The sequence below is a fragment of the Ursus arctos genome, unplaced genomic scaffold (genome assembly GCF_023065955.2).
Source record: "Ursus arctos isolate Adak ecotype North America unplaced genomic scaffold, UrsArc2.0 scaffold_13, whole genome shotgun sequence".
Taxonomy (NCBI): domain Eukaryota; kingdom Metazoa; phylum Chordata; class Mammalia; order Carnivora; family Ursidae; genus Ursus; species Ursus arctos.
In genome coordinates, this window is record NW_026622797.1 from 48,396,364 (window position 1) to 48,415,259 (window position 18,896).

The 18,896-nt window shown below is 42.7% G+C and overlaps 1 protein-coding gene across 1 annotated transcript; it reads right to left on the reverse strand.

Moving 5' to 3' along the window:
- Positions 1–2,335: 2,335 nt before the first annotated feature.
- Positions 2,336–17,250, reverse strand: MFSD4B (major facilitator superfamily domain containing 4B). Its single transcript, XM_026511599.4, is given in 6 exon segments — positions 2,336–9,374; positions 9,376–10,592; positions 12,053–12,169; positions 13,229–13,397; positions 15,206–15,396; positions 17,241–17,250. Coding segments are annotated over 6 exon segments (1,734 nt in total). The 3' UTR covers positions 2,336–9,344.
- Between the last annotated feature and the right edge of the window lie 1,646 nt (positions 17,251–18,896).

Genomic DNA, 18,896 nt, shown 5'->3' on the forward strand with positions numbered 1-18,896 from the left:
AAGAAGTCCACCCTTTGCACGGTACCTGAGCAGAGAGCTCCCCAGGCCAGCTGTGTGAACTTGCAGCCACGTGTCGGTTTTTTTTTTTTTTTTTTTTTTTTTGAGAGAGAGAGTGAGTGAATGTGAGTGTGTGTGTGTGCACACGTGCAAGTCGGGACAGAGGGCAGACAGAGAGGGAGACTCTCAAGGAGACTCCCTGCAGAGCGAGAAGCCTGATGCAGGGCTGAGATCCCAAGACCCCGAGATCATGACTGAAGCCAAAATCAAGAGTCGGCCGCTTAACCAACTGAGCCAGCCAAGCGCCCCGCAGCCACAGGTCTCCTTACTAATGTGTCAGGACAACTAAATGTTCTTGTGACACGTAACCTTATTAGCCTAGTCAGGGCGTCCTGCCCGGCCTTCCCAACCACAGTTATTAAAAACTCTTATAATTTCCTTTTTGTTAATGGTCTTTTACTAAATTAGTGAATATTACTTTCTGGATAAAATTTCCCATTTGTGGCCGCTTTATTTTGTCCTTTGGCTGAGTGGTTTGGAAACAATAATAATAAAAAGAGTAATAGTAACTAACCCTCATTATGTACTTACTATGTATATTATTAGTTTGCTAGGGCTGCCAAAACAAGTACCACATACTGCGTGGCTTAAACAACAGAAATCTTCCTCAAGATTCTGGAAGCTAGAAGTCTGAGAGCAAGGCATTGGAGGGCTGGCTTCCTCTGAGACCTCTCCCAGTGGCTTGTAGACGGCTGTGTCCAAATTTCCTCCTCTTATAAGGATACCAATCATGTTGGATTAGGACTCACCTTAATGACCTCATTTTAGCTTCACTGCCTCTTTAAAGGCCCTATCTCCAAATATTCAGTCTGGGCCACTAGAGGTTAGGACTTCAGCATAGGGAGGAGGGAGGAGGAGAGCAACACAATTTAGCCTGTCAACGTATGTATGGTGCAATATGCCAGATGCTTTACAAACATTACTTCATTTAAGTCTCACTGCCTACCCCATGAAAGAAAATAGAGGCCAAGAGATTGAGTAGTGTGACCAAGGTAGTAGGCGGCAGAGTCAGAATTCAAGTTCAGGCTGATAGACTCCAGATCCCACACTTAACCATCACACCACATATGTGCTTTTATAATGTGTTCTATAGGGTCCATTCAAGTTTCCCAAAAGAGAGAGAATGAAATGGTTGCTAGAGTGAGCAAATAGAAAAATTCCATTCCTCGAACCATTATCTTTTCCAGTGGGTGGTGGCAGGAGCCCCAGCCAACCCTCATGTCTGTGTCCTTGTAAACCACAGTGTCTTCCCCCGGCCTTCCCGCCTGGGGAGCACTGAGGAGCAGACGTCCTGGTCATTCAGCCTGCTCTCATCCCAACCAAATCCATGGAAGCTGAAGCAGGAGTGTAACCATACAGCAAGCTCCTGCTTCCTCAGGGAAAGCACTGGGGGCCCCTGGATATCACAGTCAGCTATACTCGAAAGCCCATCATATCTGGCTCAATGCCAAGGCTCTAGAGTTCCGTGTTTAGGAGGAGCCAGAACAAGCCGAAGTTTGCCCACAGTCCCTGGCACAAGGCAAAGGTACAAGAAGATCCCTGCCCGGAGCAAGGTGCACAGCTGTGAACTTAGATCGCTGAAAGCAGAGATGGCAGCAGTCAAGTAAGGACACCTACAGTGTCATTACTAACTGCTCAGAGAAGACAGGAGAGTGCGCCGTTTAGTTTCTCTCAGCTCAAAGGTTCCCACTTTAAAAATATCTTTCCCAAAGACTCCAGTGAAGTGTGAAGGGGGTGGAGCGCTTGCTGTCCACCTGAGTCACACTCCAAGCTAGAAGCATTTAACCCGATTAGCACTACAGTTGTTTTAAACAAGACAAAAAAGGCTGTGGTCACTAACAGCAGGCTTTCAGCTGCAGGTTCTTCAGAGAAGGGAAGCAAGGAGAAACACCCCCGGTTTCTGCTTGCCGTGCAATTTTGAAAACTTCCTTTCCATTCTGAAACAAAGACATAACTGTAATCATCTTAATCAGTAAAATATTCACTAGATGTCCAGCTAGCAAAAGCTTCTTCGGTGGACTTGTAAATTTAGAAGTTGGATCATAAACTTAAGAGAAACTGAAGGGCCAGAAATGTTAGATGTCATCAAAAATGTTAGATGTCATTTGTAAAATATCCAAGTACAGTGAAAATAATACACTATTCACACTTTAGGAACCCAATACAACTACCACATATATATTGGAACGCTCGCAATCTAAAATCTGGAAATATTCTTGACTAATTTCTGGAGAGATGCCAAATTCATTTTTAAGCTTCCATGAAATGAAACACCAAATTTATCTTAGACCAACGAGTATTTATTTATATCAATATTTTATTCAAACAAGCTTTTACATTGTACAAAGCCATGTAAGTTGTGAGCAGTCTTAAATACAGATGTAATCAATCTACGAGGCCATCCCTACCTCGTTAAGTCCCCCAACTCAAAACAGATTGGTGAAAACCTGGCTAGAAAGGCCACCTCCAACCGGTGCAGATTTGGTTTCATTTCAGGTAGGATTTCAAACAGAGCAAGCTCCCCAACACGTGCTCAATGACCATAAAAACGGGAAGCAAAGAGAACAAAACTTTGAGGTAGAGGTCTGATGCACCCTTTCATCTACTCAGTATGTGGGTGATACTAAGTTGACCATAATGGGCTAAACGTCTGCTTAGGGTTTGAAGCAATACTAACAAAGGCATGGATTTCTCTATCCTCTTCCTATAGCTCATTTCTTCTGGGAAAACTGAGTAGGACAATATTATCTTAGTTCAACAATGGAAGCACCCTAAAAAATTAAAAACAGAACATATAATCAAGGAATCGCACTTGTGGGGATACCCAAAAGAACTGAAAGCAGAAATTCAAACAGATACGTGTACATCGATTTTCATAGCAGCGTTATTCACAATTGCCAAAAGGCGGAAGCAATAAATGGATAAACAAAGTATACATTCAAAAGACTATTCCTCAGCCTTACAAAGGAAATCCGACACATGCTACAACATGCTAAGTGAAATAAGCTGGTCATAAAAGGACAAATACTGTATAATGCTATTTATATGAAGTACTTACAGTGGTGAAATTTGTAGAGACCGAAAGTAGACTGATCGTTGTCAGGGCTGGTAGAGGGTGGAATGGGGAGTTACAGTGTGTAATGGGTTACGGAGTTTCAGTTTTGAGGATGATGGCTGTGACGATTGCATAATAATGTGAATGTGCTTAATGCCACTGAATTTATACACTTAAAAATGGTTGAGATGGTAAATTTGATGTCTATTTTATCACAATTAAAAATAATTCTTTTGTTTTGCTTTTTAAGATTTTATTTGTCAGTTATGGGGCGCCTGGGTGGCACAGCGGTTAAGCGCCTGCCTTCGGCTCAGGGCGTGATCCCGGCGTTATGGGATTGAGCCCCACATCAGGCTCCTCTGCTGGGAGCCTGCTCTTGCTCTCCCACTCCCCCTGCTTGTGTTCCCTCTCTCGCTGGCTATCTCTATCTCTGTCAAATAAATAAATAAAATCTTAAAAAAAAAAAAAAAAGATTTTATTTGTCAGCGACAGAGAGTGAAAGACAGCAAGCACACAAGCAGGGGCAGTGGGAGAAGCAGACTCCCCGCTGAGCAGGGAGCCGGATGTGGGACTCGATCCCAGGACCCCGAGATCATGACCTGAGCCGAAGGCAGACACGTTAGACTGAGTCACCCAGGCGTCCCTGAAACTGATTCTTTTAAAAAGCACTCTGTAACCTCACCAAGTTGTTCAGAAGCTAAGAAGCCCACCACCTTAAGTCACTCATGTCATCGAACAACTTTACCACTTCTCCAGGCCATCCATTAACGACATAACCAAACACATCAAGGGCAAGTTGCCCTAAAGTCAGAGACAGACAGGAAAGGCACTCTGCATTTAAAAATATAAGCCAAAAGGAAGACAATACGTAAGAATTAACAGCCATGGTGCAAGAACCTACGCGATCTTTCCTGCAGAATTAAAAGAAATGAACAAGGCAGAAGTAGAGGACAGGAGAACACATAATTAAGACAACCACCCCCAAATGTTAGAAAATACAGAAAAATTCTCTTTGCAAAAAATTCAATGTTATACAATTTTAACTCATTAAATATGAAACTACTTATAGCTAAAGCAAAATCCAAGTTCAACCTAGCTCAAATGCCAACTGGCCAAAGTGCATAAAGGGAAAGAGCGTAAATCCTCCTGACAAACGAGGTGACCAGCCTCAGTCTACTTCCTTGACACACGTGGAAAGACAAACCTTCTCTTTTAGATTACTAAGCACAACTTTCTACCATCAGGACCCAGTAAAACCAGGCCTTTCCTAAAGTGCCATGATAATTTATATTAGGCCATTTGAGAAGGTATCTAGCACAACCTTTCTGACCCCAGATACTTGTAAATTTCTTGAATAACAGAAAATAAAGCCTTCCTGGAAACACCTTGTGTGATTATTTGATACTTGGTTTCTCCCGCTAGACCTGTGTTAATCCAATATGGCAGCCACCAGCTAATGCAGATATTTACATTAAAAATTCATTTTCTGTGTATTAGCAATATTTCAAAGGCTCGATTCACCACATGTGACCAGCGGCTACTGGGCAGTGCAGATATAAAATATTCCCATCATTGTGGGAAATTCTACTGGACAGTACTGCTTTAGAGGGTAGGGTCCACGGAGGTAGGAACATTCTGATCTTTTCACCACTGTAACATAGCACCTCTCATAGAGACTGACAAATAGGAGGCATTCAACAGACATAAGAAATAAATATTCAACAGCCAATGCAGTAAATGGAGAGGACAGAAGAGAACTCAGAATAGAGTTTGTGTGTAAGAGAGAGGAGGGGACGCATGGGTACTACAGACTCCTACAGATTTAGGGTCAGATTTAGAAAAGCAAAAACAAACTGAGTTCCCAAAAGTAGCAAAGAATTTGACCCTCTCAAAAAGTGAATCTTGCTACCAAAAATGTGGTCAGTCCACAGACCAATAGCTCCCCATCACCTAAGAGCTTGTTAGAAATGTAGAATCCCAGCCCCTAGTACTACTGAATTAGAATCTATATTTTAACACGCAATTCAAATGCACATTAACATATGAGAAGCACTAGTCTAGTTCTCTACTCTCCAGACTGAGCAAGTAGCCCTTGCTCAGCAAATTTGGAAAAAAACAAAAACAAAAACAAAACACAAAAAACTACAATGTACAACTGCATGCAAATCTATAATTGTAATAAAAATTTCAATTAAAAAAAAGGCCCATTTCTAACAAACTTGGACCACCTCTACCCCCACTGTACCCCCACGGTATAGGAAAATGTCAAACACATAATATCTGTGAGTTCATGTATGCAAACGCACACACATTCACAGCACTATGAACAAGTGGCACTTAACACAGATACAGGGTATCCCAGAAGAATGTATCTACTTCCAATGAGAACTTTAAGCTCTATTTTAGTAATAACTTTTAAGTGGCAGGAGTGATACACTGCTATGGTAAACCAGAAGTTCTGGTTATGAGAAAGCTATCCTGATTATTCGATGATCCTACCTGAAATGAAATCATTATATATGCAATCCGGGTCTCACACAGTTTTCAGGAGGGTGTTACTCCACTGATCAGTTAGGATGTTTTGTTTTAATAAATTACAATTCTTCAAACTAATAACCAGTCCATCAACTGCAGCATTAATGTCTCTGGACACAAAATTCAAGTTGTTTCTGAAAGTTTATCTGGTAGGAGGGAATTTTTTTTTTTTATCCCTTTACCCACGAAATTACATTGATGAGAAATATTAAGAAATTTTCCAGGTGTTTAGAATTATAAATTATTTATACAGGGGTGCCTGGCTGGCTCAGTTGGTAGAGCATACGACTCTTGATCTCAGGGGTTGGGAGTTCAATCCCCACAATGGGCACATAGCTTACTTAAATAAAAACTTTGTATAAATTACTTACATTTTTATGTCCTTCCCTAATCTTACAGCATAACCTTTTTTTAATACCTTCATTACTTTTATGATAAAAACTGATTTTTTAAAAAGGATTTTTCTTTAAGAAAATTGAAAGATGCTCTCAAAGTGTTCTTGGATTTTACTATGAAAATATAACTGAACTGAAATTTACCTACTTCTCTCATAGAAAGCTGCATTTGAACAAGTTAAAAGCACAGTGGGAAAGAACATAAAATGTCAAGGAGAAAAAAAAGCCTAACTGAGTTAGCCCATCCATTGCTCACAAACAAAAAGAATTTCCTCTATCAGGTTTATTGGCCAGGCCCATGGGGAGCCTTCTACCCCCACATCAGCTCACTCAGTTTGGTACCTATAATCACTTTCGATGACTGCTGAGGGCTTCTTGTTCCCAGCTCAAACTTTTTAGTTCTCTCAGACCTTGGTTTTGCAAGTACCAGATTGTAGCAAACACACTCTAAGTTAATCCCCAGTGAGTCACATCTCAGTACTAGCTTCTCCCCAGGAGTTTGGATAGAACCTGTGACTTGCTTCTAGCCAAGAGCATACGGCAAAGGAGATGGTATGACACTCCTATGATTGTATTATGTTAAAGAAGACTCCGGCTTAGCAGACGCGGGTGAGAGATTCTCCTGCTAGCTTTGACGAAATGGGCTGCCATGTTGTGCGAGATCTACAGAGGGCTGCACGGCAAAAGACCGTGGGAGGTTCTAGGAATTGGGACTGGTGGCAGCTCACAGCCAGCAAAAAAAAAAAAAAAAAAAAAAAGCACCTGAGCCCACTACAGCAAGGAACTGAATACTGTCACAACCACATACATGGCTCTGGAAGAGAACCCTAAGCTCCAAAAAGGGGCACAGCTCTATCCAACATCGTGACTGCAGCCCCACAAGACCCTAAGCAGAGGACCAGTGACGTCGTGCCCAAATTTCTGACTCGAGAAACTGGGAGATAAAAACTGTCTGTTGTTAGGGTGCCTGGGTGGTTCTGTCGGCTAAGCGGCCAGCTCTTGATCTCAGCTCAGGTCTCCAGCTCGTGGTTGCGAGTTCAAGCTCCACACTGGGGTCCCCACTGGGTATGGAGCCTACTTAAACAAAAATGTTGTTGTAAACTGCTAAATCTGTTATTCAGCAATAGAAAACCTCAGTATTGGTTACTTGTATATCAGCAGACACTTACCTAAGGACTGATTATTAGAATGAATGCTAATTCTCAGAATCGTACAAAGTCATATCCTTCCAATATGGAAATACATCATCAAACTTTAACAATGCCTACAAGCTCATATGGCCAATCACATTTCGGTTTGTGGAACTCTGGTGGATTTTCCAGTGTGGATTTCCAAATTTTCTGCCATGTTCTTATTATCATCCTTCTCTCCCTGAGCTGCAGATGAATCTCTGTTCTAGCAAGCCTCCCAGCTGCCAAATAGCACCTCTGCCTAACTTCCAACAACCTGAGAAAAGGCAGTCAATGGAACACAGGTGGCCTCCAAGTTCCTGCTAAGAGAAACGTACAATACAACAAGAGCAAAAATACGTTTTTTACTATTAATTTCTCCACTGGCCCTCCCCAAAATTGCTAGATTATATACAACCCCATATTGTGGCAGGTATTGAAGGTGAATGGGCAGTAGTCAAAAAAGATACTTCATTTCACTCAAGAAAAAACAAAGGCGAATTTGTAGAAATTAAATATGAGAAAGCAAACATATTGCAAGCAGGCAGAAATTACATGTTATTCACCATAAAACATGGTAAAGAGAAATAAACAAAAGCTGCAGTACTAGTCATTTATCAAAGGAGAGCTCATACCAGCTTTGCCACACTCATAAAGTACCTTTGTGATCCCTGACTCCTAAGCCACCAGGCCCCTTTCTAATCATTATTTTGGTTTCCCAGGTATTTCAAACTCAGGAAGGAAGAGCCCTGGGTGGGTGATACAAACATTCCAAATACTGGAAAAGACTGTGTCTCTTTGTAAATTATGCTAGCAGCCTAGTTTAGTGCTTACAATGTCATCACCAGCCAGACTCAATGAGGAGCAAATTCTGGAAGAGCAAGGCTCAGACCCAGACTTCGTTACTTAGGTAGGTCCCACTACTAACACAGTAACTCTGGAACAGCTTTTAAAGTCGGAACGTTGCATCCAAACCCCACTTGAACACCAAGAAAATCAGCATACAAAAATAACTTTTCTTTTTAAAATGTCTGTAAAAATAGTAAAATCTCCATAATTGAATGAATTACTGCAAGACACCGATTGTAACATGCAACATTATTTTGTATATCAATTACTGTCAATTAAATGTTGTCACAAAATGTTACGTGACCACTGACTTTAAGACATATTCTGATTTTAGAGATGTTAAAAATGTGGGAGAAAATGTAAAAAAAGGTACATCTTAGAACTGATGAAGCACAGTACTGAAAAATGTGTTTTGCAGGTAATTATTAAACACTGAGTCTCTTAAATTGACATGTATTCATAATCAGCATTCTCAAAACTATCAATTTTGTTTCACTTCTCATTTGAAATGAAGAATTGATGGCACTTATGTTAATTTCTAACAGATGCCTTGCACAAACTTTTTTTTTTTTACTTTTTTTTTCTTGCACAAACTTTGAAATTGATGGATTCCTAGTTTGAAAATCATCTCATTTTCACTAATAGAATCACAGATCAGGAGACGGATAAACAAGGCCTACTTAAGTGAAGTGACTGAATGCAGGGCCACAAAACTAGTAAGCAGCAATCAAGGTCTGAAGCTAGGTCTATAGGGTCCTGTTCCGTGTTCCCTTCACAGAAATCAGAGATCAAATGAGGCATCAGCATTCTCTGGCGCAACACTACAGGGAGGGCAAAGCAATTAATACAAATCTCTGTCCATTTTCAAAGTTGTTCTCTTATGAAACGACACTCCTCTACGTCCCTGGTGGAATACCGATGACTGATCATTTCTTCAGCTAAACGATTTGACTACTAGATGGTCTCGTTCTACTAGAACGGCACCCAACTTCTCAACAACAAACCCCTTCTTTGCATGCTCTGAGGGGTGGAGACCATAAAACATTACCTAACCAGCCCCATGCCAAACACTGGCCTCACAACAAGATCCTGCTGTACGAGACCATTTGTTCTTTATGGAAAACTCTAGGAATTACAGAACCTTTCAAAACTTTGTTGCGTTTGCTATACTCTGAACTAGAAGTTTTGATCCCCAAAACATGTTGAAAATCTGTTAATGCTCTGCTCTGACTGGCTTCTTTAGAACTGGAGATTATTCAAGGAGGTCAGAATAATCCATCTTCTCTAGGTGTTAGTCCCTTTTAGCCTGGTTTCTCGCAAGGTGATTCACAGGGGACTTGCCACTACTAACCGGAGAGGACTCCAACACCCCTGCACTGGAGTGGGATTGACTGGAGACTTCAGCTAAGGGCTCCGTCAGAATATTTCTAGATGTCTCTATTACAGAATTCCTCATTGTATCATTCATTTCAATCACTTCAAAATCCATTTCATTCCATTTTTCTGCATCATCTTCTTCATTCTCTTCCTCATAGTCATTTAGCTCGGAACTAGACAGCAAAGCTTTCTGGTCCTCGCTTTTTCTGTGTTCTTTTCGCTGTTGATTGAGAGGTGAGGTGGCTAATTTATAGAGCACAGGAAATAAAATAGCCGTGGCTATCGCTGCTCCCAAAGACGTGTACAAAACTACAGGCAAATCAGGGTATTGTCCTTGAAGAATCCCAATTATTGCAGGAATAGCCATTTCTCCCAGGGCAGCACCAACTACAAAAAATGCTGCAGATTTCCCATGGATGGTCGTGTACTGCTCAATCCAAGAAACACCACTGGGAAACGTGGTTGCCATCGAGGCCCCATACACCGAAGTCGCTATCCAGAGGCAAACTGGGCTCTTGTCGAAAAGCACCAGCAATAAGGATGATGTCAGGCTGCCAATGTTGCTTAACACAATCATGGTTCCAGGTTGTAAACATGTAGCAAAAAAGATTGCTAGGCCCCTGCAGGCTGCAAAGGTCCCCCAGAAGATGGAGTTCAACCCAGCCGCTTCACTTTCTTTCATGCCAGCATGGGTGGTCGCAAACGAGAACACGTAAGAGCCGTATGTTACCTCGGCTCCAACATAAAAAAAGAAGAACAGAAAAAGGAGACAAAGAAGGGCGTTGTGGTATTTAGCTCTTCGAGACCGCTGAGCAGATGCTTTTGCTTTTTCCTGCCTTGAGCTTTTCTTTAAAAACAGAGCCAAAAATAAGACAGCAACTACAAAAACGTAAGTACCGATAACAGCGTACGCCCACAGTAAATTCATATTGTCAGGTACTCCGAGTAGAGATTCTGAGTCAGCTTCGGATGACTGGTTGAGGGCAGAATGGTTAGAGTCAGCCTCTGTGTGGTTTTCAGCAGACACCGTCGTGCCCAGTGCCAACTTAGCCAGCAGTGGAGCCAAAAAGGCACCCAAGGCAAAACTGAAGTGTAAGGCCTGCATGTGTGGGGCTCCTCTGTCCCCCCAAATAGCCAAGATTAGGACGTTACCACCTACCAATGAAAGATGAGGAAAATGATTTAATCATTAACAGTTCATTACTATCAGAAGGAGGATGAGTCTATTTTACATGGCACAAGGATTAAAGTATTCTCAGTTATCAGATGTTGCAACTCAGTCAATGTCATGATTAAGGAATTTTTTTTTTAAAGATTTTATTTATTTATTTGACAGAGATAGAGACAGCCAGCGAGAGAGGGAACAAAAACAGGGGGAGTAGGAGAGGAAGAATCAGGCTCATAGTGGAGGAGCCTGATGTGGGGCTCGATCCCATAACGCCGGGATCACGCCCTGAGCCGAAGGCAGACGCTTAACGACTGAGCCATCCAGGCGCCCCGTGATTAAGGAATTCTAACCTACCACCACCAGAGAACTCTGAGCATCGGGAACATCACATACTCACAAATGGATGCTACAAGCCAGTAAACCACTACCTCCTAGAGCCAGGCACATTAGCCCAAGGCTTTTTACAAGACAGTTCTAACACCAGGCTGGCAGGGGGGAGAGGGGGAGGAGGCAGGAAAGAGGTGGATATTTATTTATTTGTAAACATTTTAAATATATATTATCATCAGATAATAGCCAAATTACCAAAAAGCCAGTTGAGGAAAATTATTTATGTACATAGCAGATGCAAAACACATGTTCAGAAATCTGAACACTGTAGAATTCTACTGGGCCCCTTACAGGAAACAAAGGTGAAAGGCAAGAAGCACCAAGTGTTGCATTTTCTTCTTTTTAACCTATTTGCAGATAAACATACAATTGTACCCCATAATTTCACAACCAAACTAAGCCTAAAGTATAAAATATCCCCAATGTATCAGATAACAGTAGAGCAGGGGAAGAAAAGAGCTGGCTTTAGGGGTAGACAAATGCCAAGTATGTTGTTTAGTAGGTTTTAAAAGATTACAAGACACATGGAGAGGATCTCCTGCAGGAAAGCAGGAGCTTTTGAGGGGGGTGGCAGGAGAGAGAAGGAAAATAATACACAGCACAGGTTTCTCTTAGTTCAAAAGGCAGAGTGCTTTTTAAATTAGCTTCTTCTATGATTCCTCAGCCAAACACAGTTTCAAAGTTGGTTTAACCTATTAACCTATCAATTCCTCCCATACTACATTGATAAAGTTCTGTCCCAAAATGAAAGCCCACTCACCTGCACCATAATTACCCACATGGGGTACCCTTTCCTGTTTGGATACTGCAAATCAATAATCTCTCACTGAACAAAATCGTTTAAATCCACTCCATGAACTGCTCAAAAACAGACACCCTACTTGGCAAGAAGAGCAGAGAAGAGTAGTTGCCAGAAGGTAGTTCTGAGTGGGTGACCGCATGAGCAATTCAGTAGGTTGGTGTCATTTTACACTGCAAATGACAGTTTGATGTCCTCTGCTCTACTTTTTCTAGTAGAAAGTCCCTAGTCTCAGATGACACTGAAGGGCTCACTGACCTGTATCCAGAATGCCAGCTGAAACACCAAAGACGGACATCATGACAATCAGTAAGACTGCCGTCTTACAAAATGGAACAAGGTAGAGACCAACTGTGGTAGTCAACATTGACACCCCTGAGAAGAAAGGTAAAAGTCAGCTATAAAAAACAATATTCGCAGAGTCATGAATCAAGTCAGCATCATAAAAACTCCCAGAAATGCAAAGTAGGTCACGTTTCAACTGAGTAATAGTGAGTGGATGAGAGGTGCAGCTTCTACAAACGGTTATTGCCTTTACAAGCTTCCATAATCTTTATGGACTATAAAATAGAAGTTAACCTAACAAGTACATTTCTAGCATTGCTGATAATCAAACCATATACTACAGGGCAAAGTTTTACAGCAAAGCTGACACCTCAAAAATTTCCTTAAGCTTCTCATATTTCAAAAAGATTTTTAGATATGAGGTAAAAAATTAAAAAGAAAAATAAAAGGCAGTTACGATAGTTTGTAGTAGAAATGTATTAAGTAATTTAGCTTGGGAATAGGGAGGGAAACACAAGGATCTATACATTCTCAACCCACTTTGGAAATCTCAGCAATTACTCATTTATTCATCAACGACAGTAAATTATTCTCCTTACTCCCAAAGCAGTTTTATCACATTAATCCAGATTTTCTTTAAACGTGTCTATTTACTCAAAAAAGAGTAAGTTAAAAGCTTTGCCAACTATTTGAAGGGCGAGGTCTGGGGCATTATTACCATGGGGTGGCTGGGACAAAAATTTAGCCTATGTCATTTCACCCCCAGTACTTCCCACCTTCATTCTCAGTTCAGGGCCTAGCCTGGGCAGGTTCAAGGAATTTATTCTGATCTATGGTGGCCCCAGGAGATCTGCCCTAAACCCTGATAAGCAGAGTTCTTTGGACAACTAGTATGTGATCCAGGGGTGGTGCCTAAATTACAGTGACTGTCAGGAAGGCTAAAGATAGTAACACATTCTAAGGCTAATCTAAATTTCCAGAGTGGCTCCGCACAGATTCCCTATAACTGCCGAGATGAAAACAGGCACCAAGGAAACCCGATTTCCACTGAGGACAACCACCTGAGTTGTCAACCAAAATGTTTCATATTTAAAAACAAATTGTAAATGCCTTAAAAGTCATAAAAAGCCAAAATTGATCTTTACTTACCCAAAAGTAGAAAATGATTCATATTGTCAAGAAGAACTCCACCAATCACAGAGCCACTCAAAAATCCAAAGGCACGGCCCACAAAAATCAGAGAAAGACTGCTAATATTACGGTTCACATTTGTTGCCAAATCTTGAAATGTGGGTCCCAGTATAGCAACACTCATTCCCTAAAATTTAAAAAGACAAAATCCTTTATTCACAATCATTAAAATAATGTCTATATGGTAGCCTTTTTCACTGTTAAAAAAGGAGGAGGAGGGGCGCCCGGGTGGCTCAGTCGGTTGAGCATCCACCGCTTGATATCAGCTCTGTCATGACCTCACCGTTGTGAGATCCAGCTCCGTGCTGGGCTTGGAACTTGCTTGAGATTCTCTCTCTCCCTCTCTCTCTGCCCCTCCCCCACCTCTAAAAAATTAAGTTAAATTACAAAAGAAAAAGGAAGGGGAGGGGATTTCAGTGTAATGTAGGGGATTAAATCCCACAGTCAGGAAAAATTCAGGATGACAGTACTAGGACTACTAGAACTATAAGTTCCTGTATCTGGTGTGTCAAACCCTACTGGTTTTCTAGTTTTGACAACTCTCAAGTTTAAAAAAAAAAATTCTTTAACTTTTTTGGCTCTCTGCTGCGATTTTGTTTCCTTTTTGAGTAATACCACAAAAAACTCTTGTATCAACAGTAAAATGTAACATTAAAATAATTTTTGAAATAGTTTTGTGCACTTTGAAATATACTACATGCACAAATAACACAGGAATTTAGATGTTAAAAATGTAAATTATCAAACCATTAAAATAGTATTCCTGTTTTTTGATGTTGTTAAAACAGCAATATTTCTGGATGCACATGGTGCCCCTCCTCTAACACATACAAAATACACAGAAAATAGACAATTCAAACATTTCTAAATCTGTATTTTTCTTCAAAGAAAACCCCAAGCCATCAGAGAATATTTGTTGGACACTTAAAAATGTTTCTAATGGGTCTATGCTTCAAGAATAATTCACTCTAATTGGCCTTCTCTGCTCGAAACAGGGGTGTGCATCTTGCCCAAGACAGAGCAGTCCCAAACTAAGGGCAGAGCAAGCGCCTGGTACATGGAGGGAAGGCTGAGCTCCATCTCCAATCAAATTACTCCCTGCCTGCAAAGCACTTAAAACAGGACCTGGCACAAGCTGAGGGCTCAAGAAGCGTCTGCAATGATTTTTCTTTTTTCAAATCAAAATACTCTAGGAATCTGTTGTGACTTAAGCGAAAGACGCTAAGTGACTTTCTCAGAGGATTCTCTGAGAAGTGACTCTCCTCAGAGGACTCACCCTCCCAAATCCCCAAGATCCTAATATTCCAGACAAGTGATGAGAGGGAGGTCTCCAGAAATAAGGGAATTGTGGGGGCAGTCAAGGGGTTTGTCAAAAGGCGCTTCTAGCCTTGCAGTTTGCTCTAAGAAAAGCACTGAAGGATCTAGAATTGTGGGCAGAGTAAGAGACATATTATTTCTGCCTCCACCACTTAAAACCAGCTGTGTGGTCCGGAAAAGTCATTTTCCCTCTCCGGGTCTATTTTCCCCATCTGCAAAAATAAGGAGTTGCCTGAATTGGTCAGACAAGAAAGAGGAAATCCCAGAAAAGCAGCTTTGTATAATAATTTGGGGTCTGCGTGGGCTCAAGGGGGCAGGAGCTACAGACCTGGCAACACCCCCTTGCATCTCTATCTCCCCACCCCACGTAGAAGAAGTAGGAAGGTTTGCTGGAGCTGGCAAATATATTAGGAAAATCAATTTCGCACTTGACAATAACCCTCCAACATTAGAACTGTGCCCATTTTTCAGATTAGGAAACTAAGGCTGAGGCAGACTAACGCGCCCAAGGTCACACAGTTTGCAAGCGGCAGAGGTGAGACGAACTCAGAAGACGGCGTTCTCTGCAGGACGCCTGCTCACGCCCCGGCCTGGGAGGATTCCAGCCCCGGCTCTCACCAGCCCCAGGAAGGCAGCACACAGGATCACGGTGATGAACCAGCGCAGCGTGCTTCCGGGCTGGCGGCTCCGCCGGGAGCCAGCCACCACCACCGCCTCATTCTCCGCCGCGGCGTCGGCCCGGAGGAGCCGCTGCCCGGCAGCCGGGGCCCCGGCCCCACGGAGTTCCAGCTCCAACTCCAGTTCGGCGGCTCAGGAGAAGCGGTCTTGCTGCCGCCCGGCTTCTCAGCGAAGCCTCGGGAACTGGGAGCCGAGCCCCGGCCCCGCCCCTCCAGGCCCGGCCGTCCCTGCTGGAGCCACTTCCCCAGGAACTGCCGCTGCTCAGGGCGGGGAAGTCGAACTTCGGAACACGCCTGGTGCTGCAGGCCGGTGACGCGAGCCCTTCAGCCCGCAAGGTGCCTGAGGGGGTCACGTGGCGGAAATGTGGCCCCTCGCCAACCACGGCGTCTCTCAAACCGGAAGCTTATATGGTTGCCTGGGAGACCGGACGTGGCGCCCGGGCCGCCGCATCACACACAGCTGAACCCACAGAGGCCCGGCCAGCGGGCGCCCCGTGGCGGAGTTGAACTGAAGCTGCAGCCTGGGACCCGCCGGATTGTGAGGTAAGACGTGGCCACGGGGTTACCGGCGAAAAAGCGGGCCAAGATTGGCAGGGTATGGCTTTGCACCCGCTCCCCGGGTCTCCTCGCAGGGCAAAGGGAGCCCGGGGGTCTGTCCCTTCTACAGCTTTCTAGACTTGCTTCCCTCGCTCCTTTGAGCTATGTCGTCCATCTGTCACTCCACCACATTTGTTGAACCTCATATGTAAGCGTTCACGGGTATTATCTCAATGAATCCTCATAACAACACTCCAAATTCCACGTTATCCTCGTTTTACAGATAGCTGGTTTAAGTCATAGAGAGTAAGTAGCAACGTGCCCGAGGTCAGTCAGCGAATCGGGGGCTGTACGCAGGGTAACAGTAGCTCAAGAGCAGTCCGGACCCAAAGCTGAGGTTTCGAGCACGCTCTGGCTCCAATCCCTGCAAACAATACCATTGCTGTGGTATTATTTGGAAAGTGGAGCAAGACGCGGACTGCCAGGATCCCTGAGTAAAGGTGTGCCAGCGGAGAAGGAAAGGTCTTGTCTTCATCCAGTTCCAGCTTTTTGATTCCTTTTGCTCTTTCACCAGACCACGGCCTCAAGACGTGTGAATATTTTTTGTCTACCGAAATGTGCTTTTGCACCTGAGTACTTTTACCCACTTAGGCTCCCAGACTGCAAACCGAAATCACATCATTTCCTTTCCAACATCTCTCCAGCCCCATCCTTTGGGTCATTAAGCCAGTACAGATGCTGTGAGTTAAGTGAACCTGTGTTAGATTTCAGAATCAGGGAAGGCCTCTTTGAGAAAAGTTTGTGGTTGAAACAAAAGGTATATGTATTGAAGAGAATAGGTTACATGAAAGGTAGGTTAGGTCCAAATTACCTCCCTGGAGTTCTGTCTTGAGCGACACACCTCCGACTTGTTCACTGAGATTTAATGTAACCAAAAATATTCTGTAGGAATTTAAGCTTCACAGTATTTCATCTTTATCACCTAAAACCAAACTCCTTTTTTCCTAAATAAATTTGCCCCTGCTCTGCGATGGTCCATGCCGATACCAGTCATCTGTGTAAGGAATGTGAGATCCTTTCTTGATGCTTCTTTCTTTCTCGCTCCTCACCAAGTTCTGACGATTTTACCTCAGTAGATATTTCTGAAACCAGCCCTCTATGCTATTATCACAGCCTACTTTTAAAACTTTATCACTTCTCACCAAAACTATTCCCCTAAGTTCCTAATTGGGTTTCTCTCCTCTAGTCTTCTGTTCCCCCATCTTTCACCCCTGAGTAGCTCACTGAAATGAAAATCTGCTACATGAAACCCTTCAACTCCTCAAGAAAATTCAACGTCATTTGCTCTCACCCACCCCTCTAGCTTTATCTCTTTAGTTACATTCCAGCAACATCAAAATTGCTATTAGTTCCCTGCATGAGGTTTCTCTCTTCCTTACCTTTGATCATATTGTCCCCTGTATCCAAAATGCCTCCTTTCTCTTTCTGCTGTGGGAGAGGCTGCTAACTATTCATCAAAATCCATTTGCCCTTTCTTCCTAAGTAATTGAGTTATAACCCAGAGCATGGCTGCCCCAGCTCCACTACATTTCGCAGCTGAATTTGCAATTAAGGGTGCCAATAGAATGTGAGCAGAAAGGCCAGGGCAAATTCTTCCCACTGACTATGAAAAACCTGTTGTTGTTTTAAAAATGTTATTTATTTATTTATTTATTTATTTATTTATTTATTTATTTATGGGGGGGGGCAGAAGGGGGCGGAGAAAGAGGGAAAAAAAAACCCTCGAGCAGACTCCCTGCTGAGAGTGGAGCCCCGAGACGGAGCTCAATCTCACAACCGAGATCATGACCTGAGCCAAAATCAAGAGGCGGGCGCTTAACTGAGCCACCCAAGCGCCCCAAACCTGTTGCTTAAATTACTGAATTCTTGTTACAGTAGCTTAGTCTCCCCTAAGAACACCTGCCTTATTCCTGCCTATTTTCTCAGTAATCATACATATTTTAAACAATTTAAGAGAAAAAAATAAGGATTTTTATACTAACCTAGATAGTTGAATTTTCTGCTGCTCTTCCTTCATTCCTGAGGTCTCCTGGTTTCCTCTCCCTTCACCCTCAGCATTTTTTTAGGGCGATTCTGCTGACAGTAGCTTTCTAAGTTTTCCTTCATCTCAGAATGTCTTTATTTCACCTTCATTACGGAAAATATTTTTACTGGATGTGGGCTTCTGATTCATAGTCACTTACTTTCCATGACTGGAGGTGTCATTCAAGTGTCTTCTAGCTATGCTGGACTCTGCAGTCATTCAATCCTTGCTCTTTATGTAGTAGTTCATTTTTCTCTGGCTGCTTGCAAGATTTTTTTTCTTTATCTTTGTCTTTCAGTAGTTTGATTTTGAGAGATCTAGGCATGATTTTCTTTGAATTTAAGTTCATCAAGTTCACCAAGCTTCTGAAATCTGTAAATATACATCTTTCACCAAATTTGGGAGGTTTTTAGCCGTTACCTTTTCACAAAATTTTTGTCAACCTCGTTCACCTGTCTTTCTGGGACTCAAATGACTTGTATGTTAGACCTTCTGAAACTGTTGCACAGGTCCCTGATGCTCCTATGTTCTGTTTTTTTCTAGCCTTTTTATCCCATTCTGCTCTTCAGTTTAGGTAATCTCTGTTAACTTAGCTATCTTCGGGGCGCCTGGGTGGCGCAGTCGTTAAGCGTCTGCCTTCGGCTCAGGGCGTGATCCCGGTGTTCTGGGATCGAGCCCCACATCAGGCTCCTCGGCTGGGAGCCTGCTTCTTCCTCTCCCACTCCCCCTGCTTGTGTTCCCTCTCTCGCTGGCTGTCTCTCTCTCTGTCAAATAAATAAATAAAATCTTTTTTAAAAAAAATAGCTGATTTAGAGTCTTTGTCTGAATACTCCAACACCTGTGTTATCTCAGGGTTATTATGGTCATTGTCTTTTCCCTCAGGATTTGACCACATTTTTCGTGATTCTTTGAATGACAGGTATTAACCTTAAAAATAAAGCAGCCAGTTATTTTACCAGCAAAAATGAATTTATTTGGGAATAACAGAGAATTGCAGTCTGGGACAGCAAGC